Here is a 20,595-nt window from a genome sequence, read left to right on the forward strand (position 1 = left end):
CCCCCCTTCAAGTGCAGACACTAACAAACAATAAAAGGTCATTTTCATTATGCAAGGTCATGACCAGAGTGCAGCTGTGTTACCACTAGCAGCATCATAAGGAGAATGGCACAAGAATGCACGCAAAAGACTGACAGCTCCTGAGAATGAAACAGGTAGAAATTCACATTCTTAATAAGTGTACTGCCATGAGAACAGACAATTTTTATTTAAAAAAAACAATGAGCAAAAACACTGAAGTATTTACATAATTTCTTCAGGGGCAGCTGAATCACCCCCAAAACCTCAGCCACCTTGTGTGTGATTGCTACAAGTATCAAAGACCCTGAGTCCACATTTGTTAGCTGAACCTGAGACACAAACACAAGAGGTTGCTGACAAGAGATGCCAGGTACACTGCCGGGCACACGGCTGTTACCTTCTCTCTCTTTCTGGCAAGCTGCGCTAAAGCTAAAGACTACCTTTCCTCCAGCATAGCCAGACTGCATTCCCCCCGACAAGTCACCCTTGTACCTAAAGTTTGTTTTGATTTTTCAAGCAACCACAGGTTGATGTGGATTGATGATGTAGCACCTTCACTTTAGCCATCCCCAGCCAGACATCCCTACTTTCTTAAAGGCTGCTTGCTGCCAGCACCCCTCTGAGATGGAGCTGATCCCCCACACACACGCAGGCCATGGTGGGCTGTGCTGATAAACCACCCCTTCTACAGCTCGCTGCCTTCCTGGGAAGGGCTCACACATGGCAGGGCCCAGCTGCAGCACAACAGCCTGCAGAACCCATCAGCTGGCGAGGAGAAACACAGGGAGGGACAGCTCAGTGCCCACCGCACCCTCCCTGCACTACATCTGCTACCAACAGGGACAGGGGAAGAAAAGGAAAAGAAAAAACCCAAGCTGGTGAAATAGACAAGGGTAAGCACTCTACCTTACAGGCACTGGCAGACCTGTCATGCAGCTCACACTACCATCATTGCCGTGCTAGTCTACAAAAGCCTATCTACAAAGCTCTGCCTTCCCTTTCACAGCTGTATTTCAAAGTTAAGAACAGAAGTAATTTGAGCAAATCCAGATGTTAAAGTCTTCAGAAACCCGCTCTCCACACCAAGGGCTGGAGATCTCTCACTCGCGCAGCTGGAGGGAAAGAAACAGAACCAGCATCAGCAGCCGCAGAGCCTCGCCCCAGCCACAAGCCCTGTGCCTGCAGCCCCCAGGGAGGGTAAGGCAGCAGCAGCACGGCCTGTGCTGCAGGGGAGCGGGCAGGGGCCTGTTGCAGCGCTGCCTCTCCAGCTCCACGAAGTCTGCCTCAACTCTGCCACCTGCTGTGCTGCGGCTCTGCCACCACCCCAGCGCTGCTCTCTGCTGGGATGGCAGGGGTGTGGGGCCACCAGCAGTCCCAGGGGAGCAGACCCTACCCGGGCCCCGCTTCTGTTTCCCCATTAACACGCAGCCATCTGCCTGCCTGCCCTGCTCCGTGGCAGCACAGGGGCCGGTCTCTTAAAGCAGCGACAGGTTCCTGCAGCAGCTCACCCCCCTCAGGCTAAGCTGAGCGAAGGGGAGGGCAGCGCCAAGCAACACTGAAGTGCCGCTGCCTCATAACATGAGCACTGCAAGGCAGACACGAGCCAGGCGCTCTGGGGGCTGCTGTCCCACTGCCCTGCAGCACTCCACACCCAGGCCACCTCTCTGCCACTAGGGTGGCTGCATGGACAAGAGAGGCAACCCCTCACGTCTTTCTGCCCCACAGAATAAATCCCCTCTGTCTGCTTGTTGCTGCGGGACTGGGGCAAGCAGAAGTGACACCCTGCTCAGCGCATCAGGCTGTCAGAGCTCTGCAAGGGACGGGCAGCTCCTCCCCACCAAGCCGCCAGAGCCCAGAGCAGGCAGCTGGTTACTCCCATGGGACACGACCTAAGCCATTTAAGTCTGGCTGTAACTCTCAGAGCCGCAGGGCTGTGTGACAGCACTCACCATTCTGGCAACGTAGCCGTGGAAGTGTTGGCTGATGTAGTTCACAGTGGTGCTGAAGACACGCTGTAGAAGGAAGGGCACCTTATTTGCCACTTTCTTAGTTAAGACCATTGCTAGCACCAACATGGCCTTCTCTCGTTCCAGGTCTGAGGGGATGGCTCTCGCAAGCACTTCCACAGCCTGTGACAGGCACCGGGTTATCTCCTGTGTGGAGGGAAGAGAGGGTGTCAGTGCAGCAGCTGTGGGAGAAAGAGGTCTTGGCACAGCCAGCACCATGCCAGTGACCCATATGACTGTAGGGGCACCCCACGAGGTGCTGTGCTCCTTCGCAGGCACCCCCTGGTGGCAGTAAGGATGGTACCTCAGAGCTCAGCTGCTCACCCAAGACAAAAAACAATGGAAACAACACTGGAAGATTCAGACACTGCCTCGTGCTCAGGGAGGAACAGCCACCACGCCTCCCCAGGATTTGCACCTAGCCTGCCTGGTCCTGAGATGACCCAGGATTCCTGGGCTCCCAGGTGAGGGGAACCTACCTTAAACAGAGGGAAGATCAGTGGCACCAGCCTGGGGGGGGACAACAAGGCAAGTTTCAAAGAAAAGCCTTCAAACAGGCAGGAGCTGGAGACAGGGTCCAGGCTCAGAACACTGTCTTGCTCCCAGGATCAGTTTCCCAAGCAGGATGTGTGCATGCACACATCAAGCTACACCACTAGTTTGAAAAAAATCAAGGTCTGCCTGGTCATGTTTGTCTCTGCCTTATCGAGGACTGAAAGCTTAGGCAATAAAGTTGAAGTCTGGAACCTAACTGGGTGGACAGCAAGACCCAAGGAGTGGGGAATGCTATCAGTTTGTGTACCTGCCAAGTGCTGGGGGACAGAACAAAAAGAAACACCCCAAAAAATTCAGTCCTGCCTTTTCAGAAAGGGCATACCCTCAAATCAAAGGCAGCACTAGCTTCTGGAGCATAGGAAGCTTCATCACAGGCAGAGAAAGACAAACAAGCCAAATAACCAGTTATATCTTGAAGATGCCAAAAAGGCCCTGGGGAAGCAAACTGCTTCTGGATCCAGATGTGGATCCAATCCTTAAGAGGAAGGTTTAATACCACAAGCCTCCAATTATTTCCTGTGCAGAGCAGTGAGGCACGGTAGATGCTGGGCCAAGGACCAAGCCACATTACACCATTTGGTGGGACAGACATGGCATTGGAGTGGTGGAGGTGCCACCCAGAGAGGCCTCTTTAGCAGGTCACCCATCTAGGCCAAACCCCAGTGCTACTCCCAACGCTGACAGCCTGTAAGCTAAAGGGTTAAGGCGCTATAGAAGGAAGCACTGGGTTTCACTACTTGCTGTCTCACAGTGTACTGTAATAAACACAAACCAAGCTTCTAGGAGTGCTCAAGTTTTGCCCATGTGACAAGCAACAGACATACAGGACCCAGCATGAGTTCAAAGATCTTAAGGACAAATACTGAACCTTAACCAGACAGTTGATTTTTAAAGATAAACCCTTGAGACAACAAAATAAAGGACAAACTACCTCTGAAAGTCAGTCCTTGTCCACAACTACCTCTGTTTCCCCATCTGCAGAAAGGGGACAAAGAGCACAAGTAACCCACTTGGCAGGGCAAAGGCTGCCACAGCATACAGGTCCATCACAGCATCGGCTCTAGTAAAATCCTTGCATCGAAGGTTAGTGTTAGGGCTGCATGTTAAAATTGCAATAATTAAGGCATGAGAACAGCAAAGAGATGCATTACAAGCCTGATGCTTCTGAGTTACAGCAGGAAGGATGTGCAAGCTGGAAGTGGATCTACTAATCAGGTTGTTTTTCACTCACCTCTCTAGACAGATTCTCATTCAGGAAGTGCTGCACTAGATCATTTACTACTTTTGCTTTGATTTCTTTATCCAGCTGGTCTCCAATCTCAGCAAGCTGAGCAGCAATGGTCCGGACAATTTCTTCATTTACCTCAGGGTCAAACACTGCCAACACAGACAGCAGGATTTAGTTCACAGGCTGCAGTCAGACTGGGTTCAGTGCAGGTAAGCTGACCCATGACATTTTGCCCATCGCTATTACCAGCCTCCTCCCCATCCACCTCCAGTCTCTCCCTTATTGTGACAGCTGCCTGTACTACAGGTCACTTGTGCCGCCAACTCCTCATTTGCCAGACATTTGCTTAAGAAGCAAATAGCTTTTTAAGGTGTAGTGTAAGTAAAATGCTTCATTACCCTAAACAAAAAACTTGAGGAGGGGAGTCAGAACATATCCAGCCAAGATTTGTGCAGGACAGCTACAGCCAACACCCCCTCTAGGAAGGGAAAGGGAACAGTGTGAAACATAGCACCTCCTTTTGGCAGAGCTTCCCATTGTTGCTTTGGGGTGTGAAATCAATACTGCTTTACACGATGGACACATGTTTACTGTAGACAAGTAACTCTTCGTGCTACTTGGGTTGAGATCAGTGTGCCAGCTGACACATCCTGGGCAAGGGGCAACAGCCATGCTGCTCATGGCTAGTGAAACAGGAACAGCACAAGAAACTGAGAAGCCATTTCTGCCACACTGGTACAGCACAAAGGGATTCATTCAGTACCAGAAAAAGAGTTGCTCCAAAAACCTAACCCAAGTACTCAAACTCCTTGAGGAGCAGCGTGAGGCTAGCAGAACTGCTTAAGATCACAGCAAGGGCAGCAATCATTAGTACCAGCTTTGTGCCCCTTGTCTGATGTGCTGCAGACAGGCGGTCCTGAAATCCACAGGGAGATACACTGCACTAGCTGTCTTACCCCAAGGATTAAAATCCCAGCCAACACAACCATCAACTCTGAAGTTTCTCAGTGGAGAGAACGTTACTGATGGTTTGTTGCAGAAGAGTAAAGAGGGGAAGGAAAAAAAAGCCTGCGACCTTCAGAGAAAGCATGTAGGAAGGAGAAAAGAGCACTCACCTTGCTCACCGTTCTGGAAGTGGCCACTCCGATTCCCATCAGTCTGAAGTTCGCCATCACTGTCACAGTAGAGGATGTCTTGCAGAGGGTACACAATCCCCTGGCTTCGTAGGGATGGCAGCTGCTCTTTAAACTCACAACCAGAGGACTCCTCCAGGAAAGCAAACAATAGCATGCGCTCCATCTGGTTAAATCCATCGCTATGGATATCCTAAACATAAAGGAATCACTGTTAAGCCCATGTCCCACTCAGTAGGTCTGTGCAGATTCTGTTTTCCAATCGGTGAGCACCTTCTTCTGGCCTCCTTTGGGCCCATTGCATGATGATGCCCAACTGACAAGACGAGCAAACTAACGCCAACTCCTGGATGTGCGCACACTGAACTGTCTGATGGCTAACACTAGATGGCTCTGTTCTTACCAACCCGCAGTGAAGGCACCAGCTCACCTCTTCCTGCATGTTTCTAGCAGTGGCATGGACTAAATCCCTGATCAGAACTCTTCTAGACCACAGCTGTGTACTCAGTACAAGTCACCCGCCTCTTTTCACAGATCTGCATTTCGAAGGTATTTGGGAATTGGGCATTCTGCTTCCTGTACTGAACTAAGCCAACAGCTCCCCATTTAAATATCAGAGCAGAACAGTAACAAGGTGGGGAACGCAGAGAACAGCATAAGCCTCCAAAATCTACAGTTTGCATTTCTTCTCCCTTTTGAAAGGGATCTAGACAAGCTCCACAATAAACCCGTTCAGATGCCTGTGGCATCATATTTACTTGGGAGGAGACTGGGCAAAGAAGTGGAACAAGGGCAACACATCTGGAAATGGAAACAAATGGAAAGTAAGGTGCATGATCAGGTATCAAGAGAAAGCACACCTTCCATGATCTGAGCATGGGTGTCTACAGACAGCAGCAATGCTCACTGGGACACCAGCAACAATCCCCCGAACAACCCACTGGACTTGTCATCAGATTTATGGTCAGAAGAGTTAAGGAAAGGCAGAAGAAAGAGGGCTAGAATTGTACCTTAACATTAAGCGTGGTACAGACAGTGGCAGACATTTCAACAGTAGTTTAAGTGTTTAGCAAGACTTGTGTGTGATAAATAGTAGCTTCAGGATTGTGTTTAATATCACACAAAACACTAATAAATTGATCGCAGCAATGTGTCAGTTGGTTTATCAGTTTTCGTAATTTGCTGCTTAATGAGACATTGTAGGCTCTTAAAGTCAGCTGCATCTCAAGTCTCACACTGAGACTGAGGAAGCAGCTTGCAAACTAGATGTTTCCATCTGCTTTTTGTTTGTATTCATGACGGAGAGGAGCAGCACCAGAAGCCCCAGCATGAACTCTGAGGAAGATGAGCCCATACTTTTTGAAACTCAGCCCCTTCAAGGTGTCTCAGAACAAGCGCACAAGAGAACCAGTGACTTCAGTCACATTTGAAACCAACCTGTTCCATGATAGGTTCAGAAACAAAGCGACTCTTGTCACCCTCTGCTTCAGATCAAAGTCCTTGCCCTGCAAGAGTGAGAATAAATGGTGAAAGGCAAAAAATAACTCCCACATACACATATCTTGAAGTCCTGCTTATGGGTCCGCCCTTGTCTCACAGCCACACACACACCCACGCCTCTGGAAAGTGCTGCCTATGAAGAAGGCCCCACACACAGAGATACATGCATATACTCAGGCTTGTTTCAACACTTTTCCAACAAATATCTAGGAACACGGAGGGCATCAAGTGTCAAAGGCTTTCAGTCACACCAACGAAACTCTGCTAAGCCTCCAGAGAGGTTTGACTGGCAGAAGTGGGAAAAACAACAGCTCACAGCTTCCCCTGCCCCCACGGTGGGTGCTCAGGGCTGACAGCCCTCAGCCTGTCTTACACCCAGGCAGTGCCAAGGGAAGTGGCATGCAGGGAGGGGTCTCAGAGCATGCTCAGGGGTGGCCTCCCTCACCCACCAAAAAAAGGGGCCTGGTAAGAGCGCAGTGCTCACTTCTCATCCAGACAGGTGTGGCTGCGGGTTGGCCAGACCAGCAGCCCAAGAAGCCACACCTGGCAGCCCAAGTCACAGGGCAGGAGAGGTGCTGGAGCAGCACAGCAAGCACCAGGCGCACAGGACTACCTAGCAAAGGCCAAGACAAGAGGGGAAGAATGCAGTTTGAAATCTGCATTTGCTGCCTCATGTGCAACAGCCCCAAAACCACATGCAGAATTAATTCTGACTCTCATCGAGCAGGGCCTGCCTGAAAACAGGCACTGCATTCCCACCCAGCCTTCTTCACCCCAGGCAATAGCCTGGCTGCTGCACAGGTACCTGCTGACCCCAAACGGGGTGAAAGCACCCAAGAGCCCACCCGACCAGATCACCAGCTAGCCACCAAAATCTGGACTCACAATGACAGACCCTAATTTATTGTAGTAATTATTTAAAACACAGTTGTGGAGGGGTAAGCGTGCAGGTGGGAAAATAGGGAGGAAGTGAAAGCAGAAATGAATTCAAACTCTGAAGGAAACTACAGTAACAGCTTCTAGAGACCAGGAATTTCCCAGCTTTTCAAAGACCCTTAGAAGTCCCCAGAACCAAAACACAACCTCAAACATACTTTAAAAAACACAATAGCCCACACCAGCCTTTCAGCCATGGGCTCTTCTTTTCACTTAATCATTATACTAAACTTCTGGCTTCCTAAAACAGATTGCTTTGCATCATGCAATTTCTCTGTTCGGTTCAAATCCATACTGCTGCCACTCACCTCTACCACCTAAAGAGGTGCTGCCTGGTTAGAACGCAGTCCCCTCTGATTTCCTGGGACCTGACAGGAGCTCTGCAACAGAACAGGGCGACCCTTCTCCTGGGCTTTGCCTTTGCTGGAAGAGAGAGAGATGTTGATTACGGTTGGAGAATTTGATAAAGCATCCCCAGAATCAAGAGGAAATTGAGAATTTAGCATTAAGTCAGCAGCAGGACCTTGGCTTTGTGCAAACTCCTCAGGAGTCACCCAGATCAGTAACTTACCTGTAAGCTAAGCAAAGCCTCAACTTGCAGATTTTTTATGTAACATTCTCCATTCAAAGCAATCCAGCCCAGAACAGAGGCATTTGTGTTACCACTAGGGAAAAGGGGATATCCTTTGACACAAATGCCTGCCGAGTTAAACACCAGCTCCTGAACTACCATGGCTGAGACCACAGGAGGCTTGAAGTAGTACTGAGCCTGTGCTGCCCACATCACATCTGCCTCAAATCCCACATTCACCGCAGCGACCGTGGGCTCCCCCAGGACTGTCATCCCCACCCAGCTCCGGCCGATGCCAAAAGCTGCACGTGGGACCACAGCATTACTGCACAACTGGTCAGACTAACCCACGCTGACTCATTTGGGCTCAGGTTCTAATTCTGGAATACGAGTACATGCTGAGCAAGTCTCCCCCTCTTTCAAGAGGGGAGAAGCGAGGCCATCCTCGCTGGGCACGGCGGCGCAGATGCAGGGCAGGTGTCCTGCAGCTCTGACCGGCGTGCGGTGCCACTCGAGCCCCGGCAGCTGCAGCCTGTGCACAAGTAAGCATCCAGATGCGCAAGTGAAACTAGCTGAGTGGGACTTCTCTAGCAAAACTTCACACGAAGACCGCTTCCACCTGACCTAGGCAAAGCGCTACAGGATGACCTGCTCCTTCCCCACGGAGAGGAATTCCAGAAATCTGCTGGAAGGTCAGCTGAGTACAGTCAGGAGATGATAAACAGACTAAATAAGGTGTCAGCCCGAACAGAAGCCATCTTTCTTACTTATAAAAGGAGGATGGAACGGAAATAGGAGTCGAGACACCTTGCGGTGTTTGTCACCTGTCACAACTTTCTAAGGAAAGCTCAAACTGTGGCTTTAAAAAATCTGGATTCCCTAGGTTTTTTTTTTTTTATTTGTTTTTGGCACACTAGTTCACACTGACAGGAAAGCCCTTTGGCACAATCCAAATATTCATAAAGAAGAGACAGCCTGAGAGAAACACTACTTGCAAGAAACCCTCCTTGCTCTAAAAGCGAGGCACAGACTGCTCCAGTCCGGAAAGGAAACCAGGCACCCTGCTCCACCCCCAAATCTGCAAATACAAATCTACCAGAACAAAGACCTATTCTGGACACACACAGACGTCCGTCCCCCCCCCCCCCCCAGCATGCCCATAGGCATTTCTCTGGGTAGGGCTGGAGAGGCAGGGCACGGAGGCTTGGGGCATGCCCAAGCGAGCGCCTTGCCTGCACCGCTCCCCGCCAGCGCACGAAGCCAGTAAGGGGCGCTGGAGCAGGCCGGCCTGTGCACGCTCCTCGCGTGAATTCCTGGAAAGCTGCAGCAAGCCTCGCTTGCCTGGCTACAGCTCTGACCATCCTATCGTCACATTTGGAAAGCTCTTTGTGCTTTTCAAAGAAAAAAAAAAGCACATAAGCTGGTCATGGCAGAAAGGACAGGAGCTTCAACGCAGGGGGAAGAGGGCTAAGCAGCCCCTGCCCTGGCATTCCTCCCAGGGAGACACCTGCAATACGTGGGGGATCACCTCATCCCCTTTCCCTCTGGGAGTCATCTCCACTTTATCTAAGTTACACTCATCAGGGCGAATCCACAAAAATAAAGATATTTAAAAAACACAAAAATAAAATCACCCGTCCTCACTGCAAGTTGAGAGGTTGTCCACTCCTGTCCACTGGGCTGAGCTAAGGGCCTGACATAAAGAGAAAAGAAAACAGACAAAACAAACAAAGTCCCCCCCAGCTGCACTCGAGTACTTATATGGTAAAAAATTGAGACAAAGAAGCTTGAAGCTGGTAATTTCATGAGCTCTTCCCACACCAAGCAATCACCACCCAGGCAGTGAAAGCCCCTGAGGGGTTCCAGCCTTTGGCTAAACAAGTTCCACTTGGGTGGTCAAAAACACACCTGAGAACAGGAAAAAATAACTTCTTTCCTGCCACAAAATGGCTCTCTACTATAGAGACAGGAAGCTTTTTTTAAAAAAATAATTAGTAGTTCCAGAGGCCTCAAATTTTAGGTAACTCCCTTGAATCAATACAAGGGGTTTTGATATTCACAGAGCTCATCCTGAGAAGTCAAACTCCTTAGTGGCATCTCAAAAAAAATATAAATCAGACCCTTAAAGAGCAAACCCCTGAACAATCAAATGCAATCATACCAATGCTATCTGAATATTTTAATTCATTAAAGCTTTTGAATCCTGGTAGCTGTAGATCAAGATTTTAAGACGTCTCCCAATGGATGGAAGAAGTTGTCTATTATGGGATGAACAGTATCTTTAGTAGGAAAATGAAAATAAGATAGAGATGGAGACTACAAACTCCATCTGTACTCAGATTCAGAGTAAAACTAGATCACCTGCTAAGGCTGCTTTACAACTGCTAGAAGTCTTGGAAAGTATTTTATGGAGGACGATTTTTGAGGTAAAGTACCAATTTATTTGAAATGCATTATTCTTTCACAGTCTCTGTTGCAGCTCAGCACTGTGTCAAGACGACACTCAGCAGAACAGTCACTGATAAACACAGCTGCAGTTGTAAGTCTGCTGATCTTCCTTGTTACCATTTATGCAGTGGCAAATCTCTCTCATCTCCTTATTTCCTCCCCCTCCATACCTCAGTGACCACTGCCTGCTCAGTTACGAGCTGTGCACTGAAACGGTGCCAGACCAGTAGAGCTGAATCACTGCAACTTGAGGGCAGGTAACCTCCGGGTGGGAAAACAAAACAAGCAAAAACATTAAAAAAATAGCATAAGAAGAAACCCCTCCTATTCAAACTGTGCACCAGAAGAAAAAGCTGTCCTGTGTTAACACAGAGCAGAGCATCCAAGGAGTCTCACTGACAGGAGAAAACACATGGGCACAGAGAGACAAAGTTATTCAAAATTCCTCCTAAAAGCCACCGTGTGCTCCTGCGGGGCTGTGAAGGACATGACACAACAAGCATTTCTCCTAACTGAAACGTGCTGAAAGACTGACAGATTTCCCACAAGGGGTCTGACCTCAAAAGATAAACTCAGTCTAAAACAGTAAGGGCATCGCTTCCCTGTAGCACTTGCACAAAAGCTGCTGCATGGGCCTCTGTGGATGTAAACGTACCTGCACGCACCCTGGGCTTTCCCTGGGATCCGACAGCTGGAAATGACCACGGCGATCACTTTCCCAAGGCACTTCTGTTTTCTTACAAGTCCCATGACGACTTCCAGCACAAATACACAAGTGTTAACCTGCTAACACACCCTCCACATTCGATCCTCTCCTGCCCACCGAAGCAGTGCCTGCCGCGACACAGGCTGAGCGCTACACGAACACGACTGCAGGCAAAGCAGCACATCCCTCACCAGCTGCCTGCCAGCACAGGATGGCAGAGCTCACGTCGTCACCTCACGCATCCCAGCTTTCACAGGAGGATCCTGTGGTGGCTTCCTCCACAGCAAGCCTCCGAGGCTTCCTCCAAGACAAACGCCACTTCTCAGCTGGTACTGTGTGCATCCTGAAGGGCCGTACACCGCCACACACTAGCTAATTCGAGAGCAACCACTGCAAGCACACAGTTTCCTCTTCCCAGGTGAGGAGCTACGCACAGACATGATACAGCCACAAAGCACACAAAGGTTTCACCTGCTCTAAGAGCAGCACAGAGCTCTGCTGTTGGGGGAAGTTCTCAGTAGCAGCCATTATTCTCAGGGCAGCCACAAAGATGCATAGGTCCCAGAACCCCCACAGCAATAACGCTGAGCACAATCAGCTTTCATCCCTTCTCCACACTTTCACTGCACCCCCAAGACGAGGCAGAAAGGAATCCATGCCGTGCAGTGCCCCTGCCTGCCATCACTTTTCCCTCGGATCCCTCACCTCTCCTCGCAGCCTGGCCTGTGGTTAGCCATCCCCAGCTGCACCAGACACCGCCTGGTCACAGACACTTCCCAGCCGCAGTCGGTGGCGCTGGCTCCCGTAACAGCTTGTCTAGATTCCAGGACACATCCTGTACAAACACCCGGACTGCCCCGCCATCAGTCAAAGCACTTAGTGTGCGAGCTGTCAAGATACTTATCTTTGTTTCACGTTTGGGTTAGGAGCAAATTCAAGCCTTCAAAGCAGAAGCTGTGAAAAGGCATCAGTCATTATGGGGAGAGCTTACAGCCTGCGCATTGATTTCTCTGCCTGACAGCTGGAGATAAGGAAGTTATTTTTGGCAGTCAGGATGACATCACTGTGGAGTAAAGGGAACAGTACCTGTTTGTCCAACTCTGGACCCGGTGGCCTTTACCTGTCTGGCAGGCGAACGCTTCATTGTTGAGCTGCAGAGCCCTTTACAGAAGGAGGGATCATTTTACAGACGGGGACACTGGGGCACTTGGAGCTGATGCAACTTGCTCTGTCTCCTGGCATTTAAATCCACATTTCAAGCCATAGCCACCCAATTTCACGACGCTCCCCAAAGCATGCCACAGGCACGACTGCTTTACATGCATCAGTACTGCGAAGTCAGAAACAAGCCACAGATCTCTACCAAGTTCCTTATTTGAGGATTTCTGAGCTGTGCCAGTCTATTGTCCTTAACACCTCCACAGGCATTTCTGTGTAAACAAAATCCACATCATGCAGCCCAAGGTCCCCAGGAATCCCCCATCACTCTGCCACACACACTTTCTAGCACACGAATCCAAAAGGAACTGCATGGCCCAGCTAGGAGCTGATACCAGGCTCCTTCCCCACAACTCTAGCTGTGGAAGAAGCCTGACTGCTCACACAGCAGCTGCACGTGCACCTCAGGCTTTGCAAGGGGAGAGGGAGAAAATCCACAGTAAAAAGGAAAATTATTGATCTGAAAAAAAAAGTTTAAATGAGGCAGTACCAAGTTTAACAAGTCTTAACAAGTTTAACCCTAATGTTATCCTGACCACCGAAGATCTATCCTCGTCACTGCTCAGCCTGCAAAGCACATGCCAGCCCCTAACAGCTCTTAGAAGGCCCCAAGCTTTTACCCCCCCGAGACCTGCTGTCCTCCTAAAGGATTTCATTAAGGCTTAGGAAAGAAGAGCTCAGGTGAGGGGCTGGGGAGGGCAGACAGATATCGCACAGTATCAGCCAGGCGAAGGAGGGGCTGAACAAGCCTCTTTGTACACGTGCTACCACGAAACCAAATCACTTGCTTGGTACCTTCTGGCTAATACCACAGCTACTGGCTTCAGGTTTCTCGGGAACTTCCCATCATAGGCAGCAGCTTCCAAACTACAGGCGTTTTCCATGCACGTGTCTCAGAGGGAGGATATATCATTGGCTTCATTTCAGAAGTGGTAAAGCTGGCAAGCCATGGGGCAGAATACTTTGAAATGCCAGCAAGTCTGTGGCACAGCACAGGACAAACCCCATGACTTGTGATTTATTTGCTAGGCTCTTTGGGAAGATACCCTGCCCGTCAGGAACACAGCAGACACCTAAATTCATCCATCCCTCCCACTCCCAAGTATGAGTGCCAACTGCTCGAGATTGTTGGCTTTCGTTTCTCTCGCTTCCAGCTTCAGCTTGCTTCCTCCTCTAAGATTTGTGAGCAACACCACTTCCAAGCACTCTAGCAAAGAAAGAAAAAGAAGAAACCTGCTGTTTGCCCGTAACGCTGTTGATAAAAAATACGTTGAAACACGTTGAATACTTTTGCTCCTAACAGTTTCATTGCATACTTACCTCCCAGCAGTCTGTGGCGCTGGTGCTGTAAATGGGACACCAAGGCCTGGCACCAACAGACGCTCCTTAGCTGGGGCAGTTTCTCTGTGGCTCCTTCACAATCACACCGCACTAAGGGCGCACCTCAGCCTGGACAGTATCCCCAGCTGTGCACGTGGGCTCAGACACACTGCAGCTGGTTCAGTGGGGGTTTTCTTCCCCTTTTTGAAAGGAAAGCTGTACTGGAGACTCTTCTAAAGAGGAGAGTTAGACTGACCTTTTTATTAGAGATATATTTAGTCTCCCAGAGGTTTCGCATTATTTTTAATTCTGTGCTTTTGGCTGGAGATTATGCTGACTACACGAGCTACAGCAGTCCTCTAGTTGTCAGAGGCCGTTCCACGACTTCCTAGTGGGACAAGCCATCCCACTTCCTCATCAGCCTTAATTTTCATTCAGCTCAAAATGCTCTCACCCAGTCCCTAGGTGGCACCGTCAGTGAACAGGAAGGAGCACTGCCGCATTGCTAGTCCTCTTTAAAGAGGAAAAGGAAGAGGTAGGCCCTTGTGATGACTGTGGTTTTTCTGTCAGACCAGTGCCGGAGGCAGCATGACAACACTGTTCAGCATTTCTCAGAAGCCAGCCTACGGATGCACCAGGGCTGGGTTTAGTCAGCACAAAGTCCGCAGCTTGCACTGCCCCAACGCTTAGAGCCAGAACCTGGATTCAGCTGGACCCAAAGGGAATCCGCGCGTCTCTGTATTTTGGGGACCTCCACACCCAAAAAGGAAGGTGCAAGATTTGGATCTTGGCTGCTGCAGCGTGTGTGGTTATGCTGATCTGAGACTGAGCCTGTGCAGATGGCGGTGTCAGGTTAGAGGTTTTCTTCCAGATCTAGAAGATGGCCCTGCTGGGGGCACAAGCACCAGCTGCTTGCGCTCCGGTCTGCCTCTGCAGTCGAGCAGGGACAAAGCGCCCAGCCCCAGGGACGGAGCAGGCAGCCTCTGCCACCTGGCAGAAATGGCTGACAAACTCAGGTGCCACCTGGGCAAGCTCAGACAATTGCTGGCAACCAAGAGACCTTGGAAAGGAGGACTGGACACAGAAACTGTCACGCCAACTAGAGGACAAGACCTCCTCGTTTTGAACACCCATACTCTGTTAACATGTGCCAGCATGAGCACGGGTCAGTCAGAAAGTCAGGAATGCCGCTTCACCTTGCAACTTAGGTACATTTCACAGCTGATACCACCAGTAAAGGATGCAAGTGAGCTGACTTTGCCTAACTGCGACATCACAGGAGCAAGGAAGGGAACTGGTGAGGAAAGACAGACATAGGGACACCACCAGTGGCACACTCCAGACCATATTGCTGGACAAGAACTCCAGACTCAGGAGTACAAGGAGTATCCACGGTGCTTTCTGAAAAAGAGAAGCTGCAAAGATGCTCCCAGCACAGAATTTTAAATGCTGGATCAGCAGGGGACATTTGGGACTAGGTGTGCAAGGAACAGTACGTCGTAAGGGAACCCGACCAAAGTTCCCCGCTGAACAAAAACAAGCCTGCTGATGCAATCGGCAGCAGGGCACTGGCCAAGATACTGCGCAACAGTGCTGAGCACAGGACAGGTTCCTCTCAGCACCCCTCCTGCAGAGCAGCTGCTACACCCCAGGCCAATTTAAGTGGAAACCATTCACCTTACCCAGCTCTGAATGCCCTCTATGAAGAGAGGGTCTTAAGCAGTTACAGAAAAAGAGGTACAAAGACAGATCTTCACAACTGCACACTTAGCTGCTCTGGCAGCATGCACAGCACCATCTCAGTATTTGAGAACTTCTGCAAAACACCACGATGCATTTTAAACGGGCTTCCTTCCTTCTAAAGGTCAAGTACCCCACAGCTATAAACACCTCTGTCTTTCAGAAAGCAACCATGCATCAGTACAAGCAGACGATCCTCAGAGAAGCCTGACAACATTCCTTTGGTGACATGAAGTGTGCTGGTCCTCAGAACCCTCTCCTCTTGTGTTGTATTTCCAACTCTCACTCCTGCCACAGAAATTAAACAGGTGAAGCCAGGGGAAAAGAAAAAAAAGTCACCTCGATGGAATCTCTTAAGACAGGAGCCAAGGCATCCTCCAAAACCTCAGAGCAAACCATTCATCAAACTGCAACCAAAAGCAATGGTAACAACACAGCACTCACAGATCCAATTAAACCCTTTTAACAGCAACTCCTCATCAACACTGTGAGGACAAAGAAAGCGTAATCTCTGTTAAGCACCTTTAAACAAGAACACACAGCTAAGAGAATGTTCTCTTCCAAAGAAGTGCAACAGGAGCTGTTTAGAAACTGCAGCAGCAGGACTACCAAGCAGCTGCCCGGGGAACACCATTTCTCACTGCCGCACAGGGCTTCTCGGCACCCGCATCAATCTTCTCCTTGACACTGCTTCGGGCCCTCCGGCTGTAGGTCTGTGAGCGCTGCGGAAAAGTGTGGATTTTACTAAGAGAAAAAGCATGACTGTGCACGAAGTAACGCGGCCTATTTCACTTTCAGTTTTAGCTTAAGAGGAAACAGATTAATGTTCTGTCCCAGAAAGCGAATGCAAAACCAAATCCAAATGTAAAAGTGAACGTAAAAACAAAAACAGCACCCACATGGGCAACAACTGTACACACGGCCCAGGTCCCCTGCTCACACCTTAGCCAAAGCTGAGTAAGAGGCCTGGGATTTTGAAGTCAAGTTCTGAGCAACACACTCAACGTAAAAGGTGTTTAGAGCCACAGTGACCCCTCTCCCCTTTTGTGGGGAGTGTCACACATAAGGATATATTGCAGCATATCACCTTTTCCTCATATTCACCACCAAGGACAGCCCAGCCAAACCCCACCATGACCAGGAGGCACGCTTTGTCATCTCCAAGAAGTGCTGTATGGGTGCAAAGCGAGGAAAGCCAGGTGACTGGATCAAGAACAGGAATTACTACACACCCAAAGCAGTCCTAACAACACTATAACTAAGCCAAGGGTCTACTGAAGGGAGGTGGGACTAGAGGACTCTTAAGAGTAGTTGTTGCAAAAATGGGTACAAAAAAAAAGACATTATCACACTACTGTGCCCTACCCTTGAGCAACTGCTCCAAAAATCATGCTGGGAACAACCCATGCCATCTCATCCTGGTGAAAGGTGTCTAATGCTTGGCACTGGCAGCTACAGAGTCCTGTTCACTTCCCATTATAGTCAGGGTAACAGCAGGATGCCAGGACACCTTCCCCTACAGACATCTGGTACAAATCAAGGCAATCACAGAAGCTATAGAACGGATTGCTTTCAAATCCCAAAAGGAAGATGTGATGCTCCACACATCTCATAGTATTTCTTTCTACATTTTACCTTCCTCTACCCTTCTCTGGCTTGGGTCAAAAAGATTCAAAATCTTTGGGGAAAGGACCAACTATATCCATCCTGTAATCATTAACTGATGAGTTTTAACTAGCCCAGCTCCCTCATCCCAAGATAAGCCATCCAAAACTAAAATGGGATCAAACTTCAAGTAGGAGTTTTGCACCTTCAGTCAATCGACAAGTTCAACTCCCTAATTAGAAATATTTGCATGCATTTGGCTTGGTACAGCACATAGATATGAAGATAACTCCAGCTCCAAATAATGTGCAATATGACACAGACGAAAAGCCACAGCATGCTAAGAGAAAACCAGAGGAAGGTGCTATGCAAAGAAATATCAGATTTGCTGGTAAATTCAACTGAGGAACTGCTAACTGGTGGAAATGAAACCTGCTCTTTCGCAGACCGTTCCTGTCAATAGAGAAAACCGTCGGCTGAACCGATTCCCCCAACCCCCTGCTGCTTATTAGTTCATATCCAGGGGCAACAGGAGCAGCTTTATCAAGGAGCCTACCTCTCACAGCCACGACTCCACAGTTATGTCAGCGGGCCCTGTGTGGAGCTATCACAAGCTTAAGGCTGTAACATGTATTACGTCCTATTCGCCCATGCACCCCGCAATAAGGGAAGCAATAACTTGTAGATGCCAAGCCACTCCGGAAAGGTCTCCAGAGGTGGCAGTCACAGGATTTATGTGCCTGCCTGCTTCCAGATAAAGCATTTTCATCCTATCACAGAATAGTCTGTTTGATCTGCCAGCTCCTTAGACTTCTGAGGAGCGAGGATGACCCCCGCCATCCTGTTACACAGGAAAAACAATACCAGGAAACAACCTGGCTTAACCAACCCCAGTTAGGGGTGCTCACAGACTACACACACACACCAGCCTTCCCTAATTATAATTACCACAGCTCTTACTGCCCTGGAGTTAACGGAAATCAAAAGCCACACTGAGCACCTCTACAAGGTGCTCACATTACTCAAACACAGCCTTCTAGTGCTGGGTGCAAGCACGCGAGTCCCGAGAACAGAGACTCGAGGCTTGCACAGGCAGCACGATCCTGCCGACGGTGTGTGGTTAGGCATGGAGCTGAACTCACAGCAAGCAAGCCCAGCTGTGCCAGCTCCAGCTGGCCTAAGGTGGTTGTAAGAAACTGGCGAGGGGCTGGTGGGAACCCAACAAAGCCACCTAACCAAATGGCCCTGTTTTTCCTTCCTAAATTCAGCAGATATGACCAGGTATATACTAGAAGGAGAAGGCAAGTAAGAACACAAGATCTTCACATCTTTCTTAGTAACAGGCAACCTGTTCATAAGATTTACAGTCAAATCTTACGCTCTCCACCTGCACAATGGGAGTTTGTCCTGGCTGGTTCTTAAGCACCGCCAATCAGTTACTCAGTGACAGAGGAGAGCTAGAAGAGAAGGCAGGAAAATGGGAAGGGACAGGTTGCAGAAATTCCAGCAAATAAACTATTAGTTTGACTTATTTTTATACAGTGCATTCCCCAGCCGTTTTGTACATCACCAGCAGCACAGAGGAGATGACAAGGAGGAGATGCTGCTTTACCCTAAAGAAGGCTCTTAAAAGGTTTAAGATTATATTAAAAAAAAATGCCAGGAAAAAAAAGACCATGCAGAAAAACCTCCTTTTCAACCAGTATCTTTCACAATATTATGCCTTCATAAGCAGGTGAAAAAAAGTTTCAGTTTGACTACAGACCAAAAAAAAGTTCACAGGAGAACCCCAATCATTTCCCCCCGACACACAAAAGCGGACTTTTGCAAAAAGTCCTTTACAAGGAAAGAGAAAGCACACCTTAGAAATAATTTCCTGCCGGGGAACCACCTTGCTCCTTCCTCCACCAAAGGGCTTTTAAGCAACTCGGAGAGACCGTGAAAGAAGCGTACTACGAGATTTTGACCCAGATACCCCAGGAAACACCAGAGCAGTGGGCACGCTGTTCTGAAAGGAGCCTGGGCCTTCCGCACAAAGGCTGGCATAGTTTAACTAGTTCTGAGGCGCTGGTGCCGCGATTTTTAGTGAAGTCTATAGAATATTGTTCTTAAAAAAATAGAGTCACCGCAAACTGTTGCTCCGAGAGGCAGGCGCAGGCAGGGACCGCTCTTCCCTTGCTCCATCGCTGCCACCCCCCGTCCCCGCAGCCACCCCTCCCGCTGGAGGGCAGCGGCCCCTCGGGGGTCCCTGCCGCAGGGCTCCCCCCCGGTAAGCAGCCCTCCGCCCCGGGAGCGCCCGGCACGGCCCCGCACGGGCTGGGAGAGCGCAGCCGAGGGGGACAAAGCCGGGCGGCGGGCCGCGGGAGCAGCAGCGGGGCGGGGGTGACCCGGCGGCCGGTCAGAGCCAGCAAGGGGGGAGCCCCATCGTGATACCAGCGACAGCGGGTGGGCAGGCAGCACGCGGCGGGAAGGCGGCGAGTTAATAAAAACAAAAATAAAAACAGGCGGCTGAAGGCAGGGCTCAGCGGGCTGGAACAAAGGAAGGGGAGAACCGCAGGGAGAGAGGCGCCGGGCAGGGACCGGGGGGGCGAGAAACGGCCCGAGGGGGTCGGGCGAGAACCGCGGCGGCCGCCCGGGGCAGCCCGGCCCGGCGCAGCCCGGCCGCGGAAGCCTCGGGGGAGCGGCGATGGCCCGAGCCGGTGCCGGCCCCGCCGTCTTCCCGCTCCTCTCCTCCCCTCCCGGGTACGGAGATGACCCTTCCCGAGGCGGCGGCACCGCGCCGTACTCACCCTGCGGGAGCAGCAGCCCCGACCCTCGCGGCTCCGTCCCAGCGCTGCTCTCGCCCTGCCCCCGCCGCGCGCCCGCCATTTCATGCTTCCCGCTCCGCCCCGCACCGCCCCGGACCGCCCCTGGGGCGCTGGGCCGCCGCCATCGGCCAACAACGGGCACCGACGGGCGCCGACAGGAGATCGCCGTGAGGGCTGTGCCGCTGTTAGGGGCTCGTCCCGCCGCGCTTACATCCGTCCCGGCGGTTTTAGCGCCGTTGTAAATAAAGCTCGTTTCTTTCTCGTAGAGTTTTCCTGTCACGCTCGCTCTCCATCCCAGCGTGCCGAGTCACCCTGTGTACCGCTTTCAGCGCGATGGTTCAGTGGGGCACTTGTTAGCGTTAGGTCAGAGGCTGGACCCGGTGACCTCGGGGGTCCCTTCCAACCGCGGTGATTCTGTGCCGCGGGGCATCCCGCGGGAGGGCTCGGTATTTTCGGGATTCCTGCAAAATCAAGGGCAAACGGGTTCTGAGTCAGGCTTCAGTAATGTGCTCGTCCACCCATTGGATGGCTTCCTACTAGGAATTATGCAGGGAAATGAAACCGGACCCAGCCTCTGCCAAGTTTTCTAAATTCCAAAGATCTGCAGGGAGATTTCCTTCTTGCAAACTGCTGAACTTGGTCTTGGAAAGGAAGCACTGCTAGCCCCACGTAGGCAAAACTCCTATTTTCTCTTTTTTCCTAGTCAAAGTAGCCGTATATTTCTCCCCAGAAATCTGCATATTTTTTGGTTTCTGGCATCTGAGTAATTCGGATTATTTCATGTATTTTTATACAAAATAT

General features: G+C 50.3%; 1 protein-coding gene across 1 annotated transcript; it reads right to left on the minus strand.

Annotated features, from left to right (window-relative positions):
* Positions 1-184: 184 nt before the first annotated feature.
* Positions 185-19,932, minus strand: BID (BH3 interacting domain death agonist). The gene is made up of 7 exons (XM_048047462.2): positions 19,777-19,932; positions 7,688-7,802; positions 6,381-6,448; positions 4,926-5,136; positions 3,814-3,959; positions 1,971-2,174; positions 185-1,133 (listed from the first exon to the last, which is right to left on the minus strand). Exons 3-7 carry the CDS (start codon positions 6,387-6,389, stop codon positions 1,122-1,124), a joined length of 582 nt encoding a protein of 193 aa, XP_047903419.1. The 5' UTR covers positions 6,390-6,448; positions 7,688-7,802; positions 19,777-19,932; the 3' UTR covers positions 185-1,121.
* Positions 19,933-20,595: the final 663 nt, after the last annotated feature.

The sequence above is a fragment of the Anser cygnoides genome, chromosome 1 (genome assembly GCF_040182565.1).
Source record: "Anser cygnoides isolate HZ-2024a breed goose chromosome 1, Taihu_goose_T2T_genome, whole genome shotgun sequence".
Classification (NCBI taxonomy): Eukaryota; Metazoa; Chordata; class Aves; order Anseriformes; family Anatidae; genus Anser; species Anser cygnoides.

Excerpts from the sequence above, each read along its gene's own strand:
- BID (XM_048047462.2), bottom strand. Across the intron at positions 3,960-4,925 it reads CTTCCAGAACGGTGAGCAAG|TGTTTGACCCTGAGGTAAAT; the intron begins GTGAGTGCTCTT and ends CTGTGTTGGCAG. Across the intron at positions 2,175-3,813 it reads ATGAGAATCTGTCTAGAGAG|GAGATAACCCGGTGCCTGTC; the intron begins GTGAGTGAAAAA and ends CCCTCCACACAG.